This window comes from Sardina pilchardus, chromosome 22, assembly GCF_963854185.1.
Source record: "Sardina pilchardus chromosome 22, fSarPil1.1, whole genome shotgun sequence".
NCBI classification, from domain to species: Eukaryota; Metazoa; Chordata; class Actinopteri; order Clupeiformes; family Clupeidae; genus Sardina; species Sardina pilchardus.
The window spans coordinates 20,567,488-20,587,487 of record NC_085015.1 but is presented as its reverse complement, the minus strand read 5'-3'; the positions used below and the strand labels follow the sequence as shown (position 1 = coordinate 20,587,487).

General features: G+C 45.8%; 1 protein-coding gene across 1 annotated transcript in view; it reads left to right on the top strand.

The window, feature by feature from the left end:
* LOC134069682 (potassium voltage-gated channel subfamily H member 4-like) overlaps positions 1–20,000 on the top strand; it is a 59,560-nt gene that overhangs the window by 28,941 nt on the left and 10,619 nt on the right. The window contains exons 5-11 of the mRNA XM_062525711.1: positions 4,865–5,105; positions 9,006–9,163; positions 11,090–11,297; positions 15,578–15,772; positions 17,775–17,974; positions 19,379–19,628; positions 19,926–20,000. The exon at positions 19,926–20,000 is cut by the window's right edge and continues 140 nt beyond it. Of these exons, the coding sequence (XP_062381695.1) occupies positions 4,865–5,105; positions 9,006–9,163; positions 11,090–11,297; positions 15,578–15,772; positions 17,775–17,974; positions 19,379–19,628; positions 19,926–20,000 (1,327 nt within the window). The remainder of the gene's footprint in view (positions 1–4,864; positions 5,106–9,005; positions 9,164–11,089; positions 11,298–15,577; positions 15,773–17,774; positions 17,975–19,378; positions 19,629–19,925) is intronic.

Below are 20,000 nucleotides of genomic sequence, written 5' to 3'. Positions count from 1 at the left end.
GGCTGCAGTGTTGGGTCCCAGGCAGGAGAGCAGGGGTCAGTTGATGAGCTTCAGAAGGGGTTATACAGAGGGCATTTAGAGAGAGAGGGATACGGTCAGATTTGAGCTACCGTGGTCTGGACTGAACAGAAGATTTAGCAAATTTAGATTTTTAAAGTATTTTATAAATAAATATATCTCTGTTTCCCTCTCCCTTCATCTTTCTATATCTATCTATTATATTCTATCCGACTATTTCTGATTGATTTATTAGTCTACTTCCCCAGGGTGCCTGCCTGCCTGCCTGCCTGCCTGCCTGCCTGTCTGTCTGTCTGTCTGTTTGTCTGTCTGCCTTTCTGTCTGGCCTATTTATTATTCTGCTGTTGTTGTTGAACTTCTCTTTTCTTTTTTGTCGAAATTCCTCTTTCCATTTTTGGTCGTGTCCTTCAGTGCCCCGCCCCCACCTGGAGAGTCTACTGTACTATGGCCCACTTTACCAGGCAGGCCTGCTGGCTCTGACCTGCTTTCTGTGCCTTGGGCAGGGTGGAGAGGCCACTGCTGACACCACTAAAAACACCACCTAGCTGGCCATGGCCAGATGAAGGCAGCTGATGCTGGAGCACATCTAGCCTGGATGTGGCCTATATCTGGATCTGCATCTGCATCTAGCCTGGTTCTAGCATGAATCTGATCTGGATCTGTCCTGATTCTAGCTTATATCGGGTCTGGATATAGCATGGATCTGGTGGATCTCAGAATGGATTTGGCTTAAACTTGTTTAAGGGTATTTCAGCAGCTGACAGAATAGATGAAGAACTGATCTATAGTATGTCAGCATTAGGTATGGTACATGTTTACGCTCGTGTTTTAAACCCTTGGGGAGCATTCCTTTTCACAGCACTGAACATCACAAGCAGATTCAACATGGCATTTACAGCTGACACATTTCTCAATACATTTTCATCACACACACTCACACACACCACTGTAGGAAACAAAGCCAACAGAGATGATATCTTTCAAAACTCCCAAATGGTTCTCCTCTCAGCTTCTACCAACAGCTTGCACCCTCTCTGTCCTCAACACTGTTTGTGGACTTGATTATTGTGCCATCAGTGAAAAATCATGTTTGCTGTGACACTGGGAATGGGTGTTGAGGGATCGTTACGTGAAGAGGTTTTAGGTGGGTGGTGTTGATAGCTGCTGTGAGAGATATTGAGGAGAGGACTGAGGTTTTAACGCTAGTACTGATGGTTAGGGCCATTAGTGGAGGCCTGGAAAATTCCAGACTCTCACGAAGTGAATAGAGTCTGGTGATTCACGATTGGGATTCGTCTCCAACACTTGCATTGTGACAGGCTCTAACTTTTAAATAATTGGTCCAGCCTTACCAGAGATTCCTAATGTTACTTGACTTCCTACTTCCCAAACTTTACAAACTGATAATACAGCATCAACAGTCAGGAAACAATGTATGCCAGTCTACCCACTATAATTTCTAAATTTCTCCAACTGCATTTTTGACGTCTGTAGGTGTTGCTGCTTCTGTTTATCACAGTAAGTTTTGGTTTTGTCCTCCCCCCTTCCTCGCTGATTGGCCTGGCATTTTCCTTGTTTGAGGGAAGCGCTATTGAACTGAACAGACTAGATCTCCCTGAAACAAGTTCTGGGTAGACCGGGCCAGGCTACAGTAATGGTGGTTGCCAGACATGATGGTGAATGTAGCCTATAGTTTGTGTAAGAGAGAGTGAAAGTGGAGGAGATTTTTTTAGGGCAGGTTTATTTCATCAGGATGGATGTACATGGAGGTATAATGACAATGTATCATTTTGAGTGCTAACAATAATGCTATATAGTACTAACAATAATAGAGACATCTACTGTAATACAATAGCAGCGGTAATGACGAGTGCATTTCCAAGAAAATGCTAGATGTGGCAGAAGATAAATCTTTGGCAGTTGAATTGAATTGGGAATTGGGAAGTGAATAATTGTAAATAGTGGTGTGAGTCAATGAGATGAGATGGCTGTTGGAGGTGCGTCATAAGCCCGAGGCCGTTGTAGGTCACAGTGATTCTAGAGGAGCTACTGACACCCTACTGCTGTGTCCACTGGCCTCTCACCTACTGCTAGTTAAATGAGATTCTCCCAAGACCAGAGCAAACATGCAGTACAGTGTCCACTGTCCTTGCAGTGCTACTGCTGCAGTGTCAGGGGGAATGGAAGCAGTGGCTTACCACGGCTATACCTGCGTCAGTGCTTTTGCAATGGGGAATACGTATCGACCTCGTTGAATGTTTTCATCGTCTCCAAATCAAAGCTCTATACGTGCTACGCAAATTCTGCACTGCGATGCTCAAGTGGACACAATGAACTTGCGTCACATCTGCGCACAAGGCCCAGAGACGCGTATGGATCTTAACGTATGGATGTTGAATTGATGAGCCAGCCGCTGCGTTAGGGGAGGCTGGGGCTGGAGAGAGATGACGTCAGTCTGGAGGATAGAGGCCCAGGGGCTCCTCTGCACACCAGCCGTCTGCCATGCTGTGCTGTAGGTGGGGAGGTGGGGGGCAGAGAGGGGCAATTCTTGTGTGCTTCCTTCCCAAGGACACTGCCCATCATCATGGAGGTCACTGGATCCTGCCTTGAAGCATGATGGGGGTCGTAGTCACAAGGGGACATTGTGTGTGTATGGCTGTGTTGCTGTGTCGTGTGTGAGTATCAGTGTGTGTGTGTGTGTGTGTGTGTGTGTGTGAGTGTTTGTGTGAGAATGTGTTTGTGTGCGTATGTGTGTGTTAGTAAACGAAAGTATATGCTCAGGTTGTTGATGTACAAAATTGTGTGTGTACTGTATGTCTGTCTGTACACATCTGTTTGTTTGGGACTATGTGTTGATCTTTGTGTATGTGGTGTTTGGTTTTAGTTGAGTTTAGTTTGTGCTAGTGGTAAGTGTGTGTGTTTGTTTGTGTGCGTGCGTGTGCCAGTGTGTGCGTGCCTGCGTCCATGTGTTTGTGTGTGTGTGTGTGTGTGTGTGTGTGTGTGTGGTGTGTGTGTGTGAGAGAGAGAGGCTTGAAGAGTGAAACCTAATGAGAGAAGATCAGTGTGGACTGCGAGGGGATTGAAGGGCGTCATGTGATCCAGAGGAGTTCCCCTCTAATCTGTCCGCCCCTGCACCCACAGGGCCACCAGTACCATGGGGTGACGTGACCCCTGGTGATGTAAGCCCAATCCAGAACACACACACACACACACACACACACACACACACACACACACGCACGCGCATGCAGACATAAATATCACACTCACACACACACACACACACACACACACACATACATACACACACACATGCACATGCAGACATAAATATTACACACACACACACACACACGCATATGCAGACATAAATATCACACACACACACACACACACTCATGCACATGCAGACATAAATATAACACACACACACGCACACACACCCACACACAAACCTACAGTACACACAAGAGACACAAGAGCTTCATACACTTTTCTCCCTTTACCAAGCTGAGCGAGGGAAAACATGCCTCTATTAATAAAAAGAGAAGAAAACTCCTCCAAACTTTTATCAGCGTACTTTTCCCCACCCGATTGGATCAGTAAAGCGGATCAGGCCTTCCCCCAGCGCCCAGTATCTGGCGATGATGAGCCGTGCCGCTAAAACAGTGCGAGCCGCAGCTTTGTGTTTGCCTCTTGAATAAGCGGCTTGAATCAATGAACTCCCCGCTCAGCTGGAGCGGTCAGCGTCCCCCTCTGCCGTTAATCTGGTGTTCCATCACTGGAACTGTCTGACCCTCGTATCCCCCCCTTCCGCCACTTTCTTCACGCACCGCGGACGGGAGGACCAGATTTCCCATGAGGCCGCGGTATCAAATAGGTCGAGGGCTATTGATCACGAGAGATCTTACCGCTTCGCGTATTTTTCTTTCCTGAGGTGACAATTCCATGCTCTCTCTCTCTCTCTCTCTCTCTATTTCTCTCTCTCTTTCTCTCTCATTTTTTCCCTTGATCCATGGGCTGCAATTATCACATTCCACCCTTTTGATTATTTAACCAAAAAAGACCCTGTAATTGCCAAGCCGTACTATTACCAGAAAGTATATGGACTCAGGCGTACCATGCACATACACACACACACACACACACACACACACACACACACACACACATACACAAAAATCAATTTAATACTTCATTACCCACAATTCTTGGCTGGGAGCTGCCTCACAATCAAGGGCCCATTGTTTAGCGGTGAATACGGACCGGGCGTCTGTCTCAGTCGGTCATCTAAATGGGCCATTGTGCGTCCTGATGGCCCCGGTAAGTGTTTCCAGGCCATTAGAAGGGCTGGTTATTTCTTTATTCCTGGCCGTGGGTGGCCGGCGGATGGAGGCTTCCTTTGGCCCACCTCAAATGAGGCTGAATCCTCCCGGACAATCCCCATCAGCCCCAGCTTATCAGTGAGCGATTTTCACGGGTCCCTCCGCGGGAAAGAGATGTCATTTAGGAGAGATAATGGTCTCTGCGAGTCCAACGCCCCCCCACACTCCGCACCCCCCAAATCAGAGAGGCCCCCACCTGTGATTCAGAGAGGGAAGCGTTTGTGGTTTTGGAGGGTTCTCATTTGCATTGATTCATTTGTGCTGGTGGTTTTATTCAGCAGTGGAGCATTGTTTGGAGAAAGATGAAAATGGTGGTGGTTTGAATGTGTCTGTGTGTGTGTGGGTGGGGGGCATGTGTGTGTGCATGTATTTTTATTCTTCTCTTCTCTTCTAGTCTAGTGTTCTCATTGTGTGTCCACTCCTGTGTGGTCATCGCTGTCCCTCTGTCCCTCTCCCTGTAGAACATGTTTGAGAAGCCCTCTCTCCCAGAGTACAAGGTGGCCACGGTGCAAAAGTCCCGCTTCATCCTCCTGCACTACAGCATCTCCAAGGCGCTGTGGGATTGGATGATCCTGCTCGCCACCTTTTACGTCGCCGTGACGGTCCCGTACAACGTGTGCTTCACGGCGTACAACGACCTGGAGACGGCCTCCAGGAGCACCATCGTCAGTGACATCGCCGTGGAGATGCTCTTCATTCTTGGTGAGTTCTAAATGCAGAAGTAAGACACGGTCAGCAAGAGCTGATTCTAGGGTCAGCTAGAGCTGGTTCAACTGTCTGCACTTCCTCCTGTGCAACAGTCATCAAATTTTTTATCAATTTTTTATCAGTGTCTGACACTGTTTGACATTGTACTTGTCTTTGACAATGTACTTATAAATGAAGCAATGCGTGATATAAACACAAAGTATGTAATAAATCTCATACATACACACATATACTGTATTTACGTGATTTTCAAGTAGTTACTTGTTACTAATGTAAAGCACAACACATTATTAAGTTAATAGCAATATAAGCAATAGGCGGTTTCCATTAAACCTTTTTGGTCTGATGTCATCCCACTGTTGCTTAGTGACATTCTAATGAGTTGACGACATTCAACATTAGGAGGCCACTGCAAATTTGAACATGACAGTCAAATCATTTGAATCAATCATCACTCATCAACCGTAAAATGGCATCAGAAAAATGCAGTGGTCTCTCCATTTTTTCCAGAGCTGTAAACACACACACACATACAGTATTTAGTCAAGTCCAGTCATTTTTATTTATATAGCGCATTAGACATGTCAAAATAGTGGTACAGTATTTTGCAAAAGTGAAATGGAAACACATTTTTGTATTTTGGTCAATTGACACTAAATGCATTCAAAAAGGTGGCACATTTTGTGTTGTCTAATGAAGAGACGGAATTATATTTATCATTGGTTTGAGCTGAATACATGGGTGCAAGGAGACTCCAACCAATGCGGACACAGTCCTTGGTACTGTAGATGCCAAACCTATCTTTATGCACCCATCCCAAACCCATCTTTATGTATTGATAGTACATACAGTAATGCTGAAATGTCTTTAATATTTATATTTCTAATATTAATTAACTCATATTTGACTTGACTTTAAACTATGAGTTTTGATTGTGTAGGATTTATTGTTGAACCTTTCTATGAGGTGTTGCCATTGTTCCAGTAGCACCTGGCCTATGAAAGCGCAGCTTCCGCTGAAAAGGGTAGCACGAGGTTGGGCTTGTGAGGAGACAGGTGTGCGGGACATGGCGAGGACGACCTGTGGAGACCTTGGCTCAGGGTAGTGGGCTGACATTTGGGTGATCTCGTGCCTGCGTCTGCCGCAGTCTCGGGGAGACAGACAGAACAGGGCGGAGGAAGGAACAGGAGAACCGCGCGACAAGAAAAGGAAAGGAGAGAAAGGAAAAGGAAAAGGAGGCGAAGGTCAAAAGGTCAATCTGTGGGATACTGGAGAGCGGCGTATTTATACGGAGGGATCTTCCTTAATGAGAAACCTTAGCGCGCCACAGCTTTCACTTGCCTTGAACCTGTGAATCGAGCATTGACATTTGAGACCTACCTAAGAGAGTAAATGCCACAGCCTCTTATTTTACCACTAACACATTTCTGAAGGTTTGTGTGTGTGTGTGTGTGTGTGTGTGTGTGTGTGTGGTATTTTATTCTGGTGTCTAATTTGCCCACTAGTGCTGCAATCTCACGCTCGCAAGGGGCTTGATTAGTGTCGTCACAAGTGTTAAATTAACTCTGCTGGAGAGTTGATGTCCAGGCGGAAAATCGGCCACCCATTTTCACCAAAACAGATTCACGCGCATCACACTTTTAAATTGTGTGGACTATCAGACAATATGTGCTCAAAATCTGGTGTCAAAAACGCACCCAAGGACGGTGATCTTGCTTTACTAAAAAGTTGCTTTTTTCGACTGGTGTTTTTTTCTTTCTTTCATTTTTTAATTGAAAGACCAATAGTTTGTCATTGGAATGCACAATACGTTTTATTTTTGTCACACTCATACATAATTTAATTGGCGAAACACCAATTCCTTGCTACTGAAAGGAGAGTGAACTGGCAGGAGACTGTAAGTTCTCATGTCTTCTGTGAATAAAAGTGCATACTCACATTTTACTGTTAGCATGTCGTTACATGTGTATGGCCAACTGAGGCTGTGCTGCCATTGTTGTGGCCAGACTGTAAGTATCTAGGGTTTCCACTAAGCTGGATTCTAAATGTTCATCTGATCCGAGGCCTGCACTTGGTCACTAAAGCCAATGCTAATCTGTAATTTAACCCCTATAATTACAGCAGTTTGACAACATTCAGGATCCTGTTGCCCCTCGCCATTCTTCACATTTTAGTGCAAGTTTTCCATTCATAACAATGATGGTGCAAAAAGAAAAAGTGACAACAGGCCGAGGTTATTTTAATAGGGGGCAGGATTTCGTTCACTGCTTCGGAGATAAGACTGCTCTGTTTTGCCTGGTTCTGTCAGCGAGAACTCAAACTGCCAGGCCACGACGGCGTGAACGGACCCTCAGTGTGTCTCAGGAGCGATCGTTCCGGCTCCGATGCCAATGCTGAGCGGCTGTGCCGGCCGGTCGGATTCAAGACGGCGCTAAAAATACCCTCGAACAGGTGCAACTATTCAGAAGGCTCTCATACTGTAAGAGCGTCAGAAGGCATTTGAGCGCCGAGCGTTACTGAATCACCAATTAGAGAGCTCCCACACTGGCTGGCACTGTTCGGTCTGCCAACCACGAGGGGCCATTTAGAGGCACTGTCAGGGTAGACTAGCCAATGACACGTCTTGTTTCATGCCCGTTGGTAGATACCAACCAATGGTGTGTCGCATTTCATGCTTGTGTTCACTCTCTGACATGCCACATTTAGCAGTTGTCTCAGTAAACATGCCGAAATATCTCCTAACCATACTCAAATATATGCATTTTGAACCAGGAAGACAACACTCAACACACAATAGCTTTTCATAAATATATATATATATATATATATATATATATATATATATACTGTATATATATATATATATATATATACATTATATATACATAAACATATACATAGTTATAGTATATAGTTATGTACTGTATATATAATTAACATTTTACACATGTGTGTACTCATGTGTGTGACCAGTCATACCATAATTATTATTTTGTTTTATATGTGGCTACATTGTAGTAGTGTGGGAGCAGCTTAATGATTCGTCTGATGAGTCATGTCTCAATCAAAGGTCAGCTGTAGAGGCAGTGCTGGCAGGTCTGCTGCGGCGCAGCCATTCAGAGATACGCTCAGCTCATAGCCCACGAATGTCAGAGCAGTGAATCACCTCAGCTGTCAGCAGATACTGATCTCGGAACATTCAGCAAGTTATCATTTTTGTTTTTATATTGTATTTCAGCGGTCTCACAGTAAAACGCAACTCTCAAAACACGGTTTTGAAAAGCACCACAGAAAAAGAAAATATTCCTTATAAAAATATAATCCTTTTTATTTTGCAGGGATTTTTTTTAGAGCTTTTCCAAAGGCAGTCACTCATACCTAGATGTTTTAGTGTGTGCTGAACTTCAAACAGTCAAGGCTGGCTTCCACACAGACTGCAGACAGTGTAGTCACGCCTTGAGCTAAACTACAGCTGACTGTGTCAATTTACCACACAATCAATCATCTGGCGCCAACCATCCCAAGTTCCTGTCTTATTCTGGATAGATGCTGAAATTGTAAACTGGTTGCTTGATATATTTCCAACTTTTTTTTCACGCTTGGTTAGAACATAGTATGTAAAACGTGTACTTCATTTGAGTACCTGAAAAGTTTTCACATTATGCACTTGCATCCAAATTGCTTTGGATGTTTACACCTTGGGCCCTAACTTAGTTGATGAATGGAGTGCAAAGCTGGACAAAAATTAACTAAAGGTAATTGAGTAATGTGTCTCTCTGTGTGTGTGTGTGTGTGTGTGTGTGTGTGTGTGTGTGTGTGTGTGTGTGTGTGTGTGTGTGTGTGTGTGTGTGCACGTGTGTGTGCACGTGTGCTCCTCTCCTCTCCCCTCCGCAGACATCATCCTGAACTTCCGCACCACCTACGTGAGCCAGTCGGGCCAGGTGGTGTACGACTCGCGCTCCATCTGCATCCACTACGCCACCACCTGGTTCTTCGTGGACCTGGTGGCAGCGCTGCCCTTCGACCTCCTTTACGCCTTCAACATCACCGTGGTGAGTAGAGCAGAGTGACCCCACTGACCCCCTCCATCACAGCACTACGGTGATTTCCCGACTATTAGTCGAGGCTTCTACATATATTTTGCAACATTTCTTCAGCTATGAGGCTAATACAGGGGGGCAGTTAATATGGTGTATATATGGTTTTGTTTCTTTTAACTTGCATAAAACACTGTCCTGTGGCTTATACACAATGCTGGTATCAGCCTGGCCAAAGCCATGATGGTTGCAGTGCACTACCTTAGGAAACAGTGCTTCTCGTGATGGACTGGCCAATATATAATGATGATAATGAATATATAATTGTAGATGGTTATCAATGAATGATTATCATAACCCATAATTAATTAGAATAATCTATTTATAGAGTAGATGACACATGTGAAATATGTAATGGAAAAGAATGAGGTGAGAAAATGCACAGGATTCAAGGCCCTTCCTAAATGTCTAAACCACCCTAATGCAGCCGAGAGACATCCTGACTTGGTGGATGTTTTAGCGTTTTTTTGGCTGAAAGCACATGGAATCAGGCAATCTGGCGAGAGAAGGGGAGGCCCATTGTGAATGGAGCCTTTTGATTCACAACTTCAGTCCAATTCGCAGACTGTGAGCTCTTCTCATGTTCCTGGTACGGTCCCATCAATCTCACCACGCGGTCCCACGGGAGCGCTCCGCTCCTCACAAGCAGCTTGAGTCTCGCCGTCACGTTCCACAAAAGCGTCTGTTAGAGAGTGAGGAATGAACTTGGAACCGGCGCCAGCCGCAGACTCCTTGATCTGTTACTTTGCACAGAAGTTTTGTCTGCATAAATTAGGGATGAACAGGGAAAACGGTCGTCTCCAAATGCAGTCAGTGACTACGCATGGATGGATAGTCTTCCGTCTGGTGCTTTGTGGTGATTCTGTTGGAATTGGACGAGACGAAGCTGCTAGGTTTACACAGCAGCACTAAAGTGTCTATATTGTCATGGAGATAAAGTGGTAAATATGCACAGATTCTATTGGAGCTGGTTATGGAGTCACGTATTGTCACATACCACATCTGGCCTTGTGTCTTTAATTGGGCAACAAACACTGTTATGTAACGTATTGTGTCTATGCAAGGGCTCCATCAGTTTAGGTAAAAGGGTTTAATTAGTGGAACATACTGTATCGTACCCTGTGTACCAAACCAATAACATAATAATAATTTCTGTGTAAGATTGAAATGTAAATATTGTTTTCTGCTTAACACTTGTCTGCTTTCAAAATGATCTCATGAGGTCATATGATACCATATTTTATATTCATAGTATCATGTAAATAAGTGAAGTTATATTGTGTAGTCCTGTAGGAAGTTCCTACTGGAAATGTGGTCTCTGAATTGTACCCATCCGGGGGTAATATGCACACATTCATACACACACGGTCAGAGCAGTGAGCTTACTAGGAGCACATGTACACACCAGAAGTGATATGCTATATGTTTTGGAGAGTGTTGTTTTGTGTCATGTTTATTGAAATATAAATATTGTTTTGTGCTTAACACTTGTCTGCTTTCAAAATGATCTCATGAGGTCATATGATACCATATTTTAGATTCATATTATCATGTTGTATATTTCTGAGAGTGTTGTTTTGTGTCATGTTAATGTTAGCTGTGTCGTTAACTCAGTATTCATAGTATCATGTGTATGTTCTATATTTTGGAGAGTGTTGTTTCGTGTCATGTTAATGTTAGCTGTGCCGTTGCCCGTTAACTCTGTATTCATAGCATCATGTGTATGTTCTATATTTTGGAGAGTGTTGTTTGGTGTCATGTTTACGTTAGCTGTGCCGTTAACTCTGTATTCATAGTATCATGTGTATGTTCTATATTTTGGAGAGTGTTGTTTGGTGTCATGTTTACGTTAGCTGTGGCGTGCACTGTGTGTGTGCGCAGACGTCTCTGGTGCACCTGCTGAAGACGGTGCGTCTGCTGCGGCTGCTGCGTCTGCTGCAGAAGCTGGACCGCTACTCCCAGTACAGCGCCATGGTGCTGACGCTGCTCATGTCCATGTTCGCCCTGCTGGCCCACTGGATGGCCTGCATCTGGTACGTCATCGGGCGCAAGGAGATGGAGAGCCACAACCCCGAGGTCTGGGACATAGGTGAGCTGGGGGAACACACGCATACACACACACACACTTACTTTCTCTCTCTCTCTCACACACACACACACCTCTTTTCACACACGCACACACACACTCTCTCTCTCTCTCTCTCTCACACACACACACACACGCACACACACATACACCTCTTTTCACACACATACACACACACACACACACACACACACACACACACACACACACATACACCCCTTTTTCACACTTCTTCGCATGACTTGTTATATATGAACCAGCTTAATGGATGCATTCAAAACATTTATTACTGAGTGTGAATATGTGAACTTATTAACACATAGACACAGACTTGCACACATGCACACAAACTCTGGGTCTGTCCAAAACAGAAGGCAGCTGCCTCCTGCCTTTACTGCCTTCAGCTGTCTAACGAGTTACTTGCCGTAGCAGGCATGAAGCTACCAGCTATGAACCTTCTTTTGGACAGCCCAGCAAGATAGCAACACAGAAATCCGTTGCCAGGATACCAGAAACCAGCTGCTCACAATTAAATTGAATTTTGGGCATTGTAGGCAGCGTGAAGGATACATGTACACTGCCTTCAAAACTCAAAGTGAGGGTGTCTTAGAAGCCAGCATTTCATAGAAATGTTTGACTGGGACATGTCTTGATGCCTTGCTGCCACCAAATGCTACCTTAGAAGGCAGGATTCTGTCTGTTTCGGACACGGCCAATATCTGCCTAGAAATGAAGTGTGTGGAGACGTGAACAATAATAGCATTCATAAATGCACACACATGTGCGCTCACACACTCATGCAGACAGAAGCATAAGCCTTCCTGTGACTCATACAGAGACCACTGGTGAAGTCCAGTCCAGTCTCACATGAGATCAGGAGTCTTTAAGTGGGTCACACTCATGCCTTCGTATAATATCACAGAGTGCCCGTGCACAATCATATACTCATAAAAAAGACACATATGCATGTGTAGTCATGCACACACACAAACAGACACACACACACACACACACACACACACACACGCGCACACACACACACACACACACACACACACACACACTCTCACACACACAGGCAGACACAAACACACTTACTCTAATACTTAATATCATGCAGTGTGCATGTGTATATACACACGTAAGATACATCTACACAGACACATGCACACACACACACACACACACACACACACACACACACACACAGACACACACACACAGACACACACACACACACACACACACACACACACACACACACACACACACACACACACACACACACACACACACACACACACACAACTATCCAAGTAACTACAGTATCAAACTATTTAAAGTACTCTGCAGGCCTCCCTTCCTATCAACTCTGGCATCTCTGCCGCCTCCAACAGCTTGGGAAAAACAGCCCCAATTAAAACGACAGCAGCCGAGGCACAACTACAGGCACAGACACACACACAAACACACTCCGCTAGGGACGTGTAACAGCTCGAGACTGCAAGAAACGCCACTAGAGATGCCTACAGATTGCTAGACACACACACACACACACACACACACACACACACACATAAAAACAAAATTCCTATCAGGGCTGTAAATGGCACCAGAGATGCTGTTAGATTACACATCCCAGGGACTCTCTCTCTCTCTCACTCACACACACACACACACACACACACACACACACACACACACACACACACACACACACACACACACACACACATTGTATTCAAAGCAATAAACAGCAGATGAGATTCCGTAAGACCCCAGGCACTGTCACACAGCCATCTAGACCCTTAGCATACATACATACATACATACAAACACATACAATACAATCCCACTGACATTAGAGAAAATAGAATCCAGTCGGCTGATGAGACCTTGAGGCCATTCACACGACGTCCCCAATGACCTCTCCTCCATCAGGCGCCGTGAGGGCACACGACTGCGTGGGTGGGCGTTCGCTGCACATTACTGTCCTGCAGAGCTCAAGTAGTTATGTTTTTTTTTTTTTACACGGACAGCTGCAATTCCCCAGATTGTCTAAATTAAAATAATTTTCACATTGGCGGGCCGTCGCTGTGTAATGTTGCCAGCGACAATTGCCCTGACCCATTCTACAGCTATTTACTGCGTTATTACCTACTCTGAATAAAGCCGTCTGCCATCGGGAGCGAAGAGGACAAAAGGAACGAGATGGAAGAGACGGTCACTCGCTGAGGACTCAGTAGGTCTCTCTGCTCTGTCCAAAACCTGTGCCTCCATGAAGTGATTTTCAAGCTTGTGGAACATCGTGGAGCATCTTTGTCAGTATGTGTTGAGGTGCAAAAAGTTACAGATCTTAAAGAAACATCATGGAAGAGTTTATACTGATTCCCCTTGGCATCAATACTGGAAGCCTTTTAGCGCCAAGACGGCACCCAGTTGATCCCATTCCGACTCAATGGGTCATGATGATCAACATAGCGTTGCATAGAGCACTATCAAGCGTTCCAGGTGGCACATTGACAATGTCTGAGAATTCATTTTTCATATCAAAAGTCAGTGTAGCGTCAGAATGAGTTTGAAGCCTTCATTATAATGTAGAAAGACCACATTGTGTTGCTTTAACTTAAGATGCCTCAGAGGTCCTTTTACAGTTTTCTGTTTATAATTGAAGACGAGCAATAATGTCCTTGTGCGTGCTATGAAGGAACCCCCGGCGCTTGGAGAAGCGCTCTCACTTCCATGGGCACATGCTGTACGCACCCTACAGAGATGAAGAGTTGCATGCCAATCGCTTCCCTCCATTTACTGTAAATGAGACGCTCTTCGCTTCTCTCTCGGCCTCGTGTTTGATAGTTGTTTCAAGCTGGGTCATTGTTATGCTCTGCTGGATGAGCTCGCTGATCTGCAATTAGAGAGGGGTGGTCTACAGCACTCTCTTTGTGCAAGTGTGTGTCATGTGTGTCTGTGTCTCTCTTTGTGTGTGTGTGTGTGTGTGTGTGTGTGTGTGTGTGTATGGTTTGCCTGTGTGTTAGCATGTGTGTGTGTGTGTGTGTGTGTGTGTGTGTGAGAGAGAGAGAGAGAGAGAGAGTGTGTATGTGTGTGTGTTCGTGTGTGTGTGTGTGTGCGTGTGTGTGTGTGTGTGTGTGTGTGTGTGTGTGTGTGTGTGTGTGTGTGCATGTGTGTGCAATGCATATGTGCATGTCTCTGTCTCACACCCGATTGCATGGTTTCAAGCAAGCGTTTCTGACTGAAGGTCATGTGAAGGTTATGCAGAGGTCATTCTAAGGTCTTTGTATGCAAAGTGATGTCATCCCAGAGGGAGGTGAGGGTCACCGTAGCTAATTATAAGCAGAAGTCCCCGTCCCCCCCTGGCCTTTGGGCTATTTCAGCTCGCTCTCTCCCACTGGACAGACATCACCTGTGAACTCCCTCTTCTCTCTTCTCCTTCTCTTCCTCCTCTCTCTTCTCCTTCTCCTCCTCTTTCTCCTCCTCCTTCTCCTCCTCTTCCTCCTCCTCTCTCCATTGCTCCATGCTGTAGTCGAGGGTGTGCTTGTGATACACCAGCGTGCGTTTGTCTACTCTAGAGTGCTTCTCAATAAGCTCCTTGACAGTCTTATTTTGTTAAGGATTAAGAGAGTGGAAACAATTTGTGTCTCTTATTTCCATCCTCCTGTCATCCCTCTCTCCTCAACCTCTGTTCTGCTCTCTGTGCTCTACCGTTCCTCTCCTCCCTCTCTCTCTCTCTCTCCCTCTCTCTCTCTCTGCATTTTATTCTCACACAATCTCCCAGGCACCTCATCTCTGTCTGTCCTGATCCTTCTCCCTCTCACTCTTCTCCCCACACCTCTGTTTTTTCTTTTTTCCTCCCCCTCTTTTTTTGAATGCTCCCTTCCACTTACTCTGCTTCTCCTCTCACTTATGTATGTTTCTTTGTTCCATTCAATTCAATTCAATTCAATTCAATGCAGTATAGTATAGTTTAGTATAGTATAGTATACTAGTGCAGTGCAGTGCAGTGCAGTGCAGTGCAATTCAATTCAATTCAATTCAATTCAATTTAATTCAATTCAATTCAGTTCGATGCAATGCAATGCAATGCAATGCAATGCAATACAATACAATGCAATGCACTGTAATTCAAAGCAATTCAAATCAATTCAATTCAACTCAATTCAAAGTTAGCATTGTGGATTTCCTGGTATTTCCAAAGTCTCAGTGGAGTTCAAGTAGCCCATGTATTTGTCATTCCTGGACATCTCTCCGCGTCCCTCCCTCTCCAGGCTGGCTGCATGAGCTGGGGAAGCGCTTGGAGACGCCGTACGTGAACAGCACGGTGGGGGGCCCGTCGGTGCGCAGCGCCTACATCGCCTCGCTCTACTTCACCCTCAGCAGCCTCACCAGCGTGGGCTTCGGCAACGTCTGCGCCAACACCGACGCCGAGAAGATCTTCTCCATCTGCACCATGCTGATCGGGGGTCAGTACACACACACACACACACACACACACACACACACACACACACACACAGTCACACACACACACAACCTGCCAAAAAGATCTATCTGCATCATCATCATGTGGTGTTTGTTGAGCTGACAGTCTGAAAAACAAACAAACAAACATACATACACGCTCACACACTTACACAGAAACTCATAGGCCCAATCCCAATGTCAGCCCTAAAGACTAAGAACTAAAGACTCACAGACTTAATTGATCTCAGGTGCTAAGTGAGTGAGTGTGTGAGGCCACATGGGCTCAGATAGATATTTTGGGATTGGGACAGCACTTCACGAGATCACATGTACCTTAGCGATGTTTACTAACAAAGACGTTGCTAACATTTGCACCATGCACGTGTGTCGTGCGTGCTGTTGTTTACCTTCATTTCCGGATTTTTCTATGATCTCCGCGGTAAACGTCACAACACTTTGAACTGTGGGTAATTCCCTTAGGTTAAGTCTGCACCAATGCAGACTCACGGAAAGGGCTCGGTAAGTCTGTACTCAAACCCTCCCGCCCGTTGTAATTCGACATTGGGACAGCCCTAAACCCTTACGAATTTCGCGAGAACGCGCGCCAAAGTCCGTGAGTTCGTGAGTCCGGACATTGGGATTGGGCCAGTGTCACTTACATACTATACCAACACACACACACACACACACACACACACATCATTTGAGAAATACTGTACTGTGCACAGACCTTTATATGCCTACATTGATCTTACATAGACCCCCCACCCCATACACACACACACACACACACACACACACACACACAAACCGTATCCTTCATGTATGTGCATACACTAAGACACCTTGGAGGACAGATTCTTTAACACCCACTCCATCACAGCACCAAGGCTGAAGGTTAATTTTACAGGCACTTGTGAAACACAGGCCTTCACTGTCTCAGAGTGCTTGCAGATACAGACCTCTGATGAATACACACACACACACACACACACACACACACAGACACCAGACACTGGAGACACAGACTGTAGATGCACACTGCATACACCCACGCACACACACACACACACACACACACACACACACACACACACACAAACACACACACAGGCATTCACTGTCCCTGAGCCCCCTTGGATACAGACCTCTGACGAACGACTAGATGTAAATGCAGGCTAGCGAGTTGAATTGCAAAGTGACTCAGTGTAAAGGGTCTGCATTCTAAAGCACTCTCTCCTTCACTCTCGCTTTCTCTCACTCTCTCCTCTCTTCTCTTCCGCCGGCTTTGTGCCTGCCTCTGTTTCCTTTGAGCTCTCCTGAAGTGAAGTGGACCACTAGCAAGAGCACCCATTCATTTGAATATATTCAGGAAAAATTAGTATCTTTTGAGTACAAGACATTACCTTTGCCTCACTTTAACGGGGAAGAGAAACCATGGCTTTGGAAAATCAATCATTTGAAAATAACACCTTTGTGTTGTGTTTTTTTTTTAGCTTTTTTTGAACTGCTTTATTCTGAACTGCTGGGGTTAAAAATGTCTCAGCCTCAATAAAGTGTGAATTAGGGGAATGTTCACAGGTACATTGACTGTCAGAGTTTGAGGGGGAAAATGACTGTTATTTTTGTGTTCCTGTTCCTTGTCCCCGCCCCCTTCCATCACACACCTGCCTATTTCTGCCTCTCTCTCTACCTCTTCTATATTGCCACTGTCTCACTCCATCCCTCTTTTTCTCATCATCATAATCTCTCTCTCGCTCTCTGCCATCCCTCCTCACTACTTTCCACCTTCCCTATATCACCTCTCACCTGCCTCACACACACCCACGCATCTTCACGCAAACACACACACACACACACAAATCTCCACACACACACACACACACACAAATCTCCACACACCCACCCACACACACAAACACACACACACATCTCCACACACGCACACACACACACACACTCATCTCCACACACACACACACGCCCTGTCCACGCTGGCAGCCCTGATGCACGCGGTGGTGTTTGGGAACGTGACGGCCATCATCCAGCGCATGTACTCGCGGCGCTCGCAGTACCACACGCGCATGAAGGACCTGAAGGACTTCATCAGGGTGCACGGCCTGCCCCAGAACCTCAAGCAGCGCATGCTCGAGTACTTCCAGACCACCTGGTCCGTCAACAACGGCATCGACGCCAACGAGGTGGGCATGGGGGGGTCTCGTGTGTGTAGGTGGCTTGTGTTTGTGCGGGTGTGTGTGTGTATGTGTGTGTGTGTGTGTGTGTGTGTGTGTGTGTGTGTGTTTGTGACAAAAAGAGATAGAGAGAGACAGAGAGACAAAAAACGAGAGTGAATATGTGTGAGATAGTGAAAAATGTATTGTATATGGTGTATAAATGTATGGTTTTTATGCACCCTGATCTGTCTGTGGCATCTACATTAGTAAGATGTAGTGTGTATACTTTTTTGAGTGTGTATGTGTGTGTGTGTGTGTGTGTGTTTGTGTTTGTGTTTGGCTGAAAAGGCTTGCTGTGAGTCTCGCTGTGAGGGTGTGTGTGTGGGTAAGTGAAAACGGAAGCAAGTACTTCCAGACCACCTGATCCATTAACAGTTGCACTAGTGCCATAAAGAAAATAATAGTGCCAATTCCAGCTAGGTGTGCTCCTGTGTGTGTGTGTGTGTGTGTGTGTGTGTGTGTGTGTGTGTGTGTGTGTGTGTGTGTGTGTTTCTTCTTTTTGAGTGTGTGTGTGTGTGTGTGTGTGCTAACATCTGCTAACTACTGCTGTTTTGACGGAGTGTGTGAATTGTCAGTGGGCGGCTGTGTGTGTGTGTGTGAATTCTATCCTCGCACTCTCCTGCTTGTGCAACGAGCTCCAAGGGTTCTAATGGGTTCCGCCCAAAAATCCAAAGTCATATGCGACAAGAGGTCATCCTTAGAACAACACAATCCTATCAGCCTTCTAAGACCCGTGTAGACAGTAGAACAAGGTTATGCTGTGAGGCTGTCGATCCATTAGAAGCACCTTTTGTACACCATCGCTGCAGCGATGCCATGCCCCATCAGCCTGTATCAGTCATGGCCACATCTGAATGTGCGTCACGTTCATGTCCTGGACTGGACTCCAGAGCTAATGACGGAGAACAAGAAGTTCCTTCTCCATTCCATGAAACGGAGGGCTACCGATGGCAGACGGATCACTCAGTACACGAGCGCATGTCCTGGAAAGTCCAAGTGCTGATTTAAAAAGCATACCAAATGTCGTCCCTGTAATAATGACTATTAGTGGGATCCATGCTTCTGCACACCCACTTGATATTGGATGTCCTCTACTTTTCTGTGTTCTTTTGCTCCTTTCTTCTCCTCTTCAACGCTCTCACTCTCTTGTATACCTTCTTCTCTTCTCCTTTCATCCACCTCTCCTTTCTGATTTCTCCTCACTCCTTTCTTCACCTCCCTTCCTGTTATCTTTTGTCTTGCATCTCCCTCTCCTCTCCTCTCCTCTATTCTTCTCTCCTACTCTCCTCACTTCTCCTCTCCTCTCCTCTCCTCTCTCCTCTCCCTCTCTCCTCTCCTCTCCTCTGTTTCCTCTCTATCCCACTCCCTCAGCTGTTGCACGACTTCCCAGACGAGTTGCGCGCGGACATCGCCATGCACCTGAACAAGGACATCCTGCAGCTGCCCGTGTTCGAGGGCGCCAGTCGCGGGTGCCTGCGCTCGCTCTCGCTGCACATCAAGACCACGTTCTGCGCGCCGGGCGAGTACCTCATCAGACAGGGCGACGCCCTGCACGCCGACTACTTCGTCTGCTCCGGCTCCCTGGAGGTCCTCAAGGACGGCATGGTGCTCGCCATACTGGGTACGTGTGTGTGTGTGTGTGTGTGTGTGGTCATATTAGGGGTATGGCTCCCTCTTTTTGTCTCTTTATGACTTCTCTGATTATCTCTCTATAATTTCTTTCCTCTTTCACTTTCTCTTTCTTTTTTTCTTTCTCTCTCTGTCTTTCTTCCTCTCCTCTCTCTCTCTCTTTCAATCAGCCAAACTCCAAAAGTTCAACAGGTTGTCCCTACACTCCTGTCACAAATTGCAGTTGCCACATGTCACCATACAATCCACATCATAGATATTGACTCCATATATGGACATGTGATTGCAGGGAAGGGGGATCTGATTGGCTCGGACCTGCCGTGCCAGGATCACGTGATCAAGACCAACGCGGACGTGAAGGCGC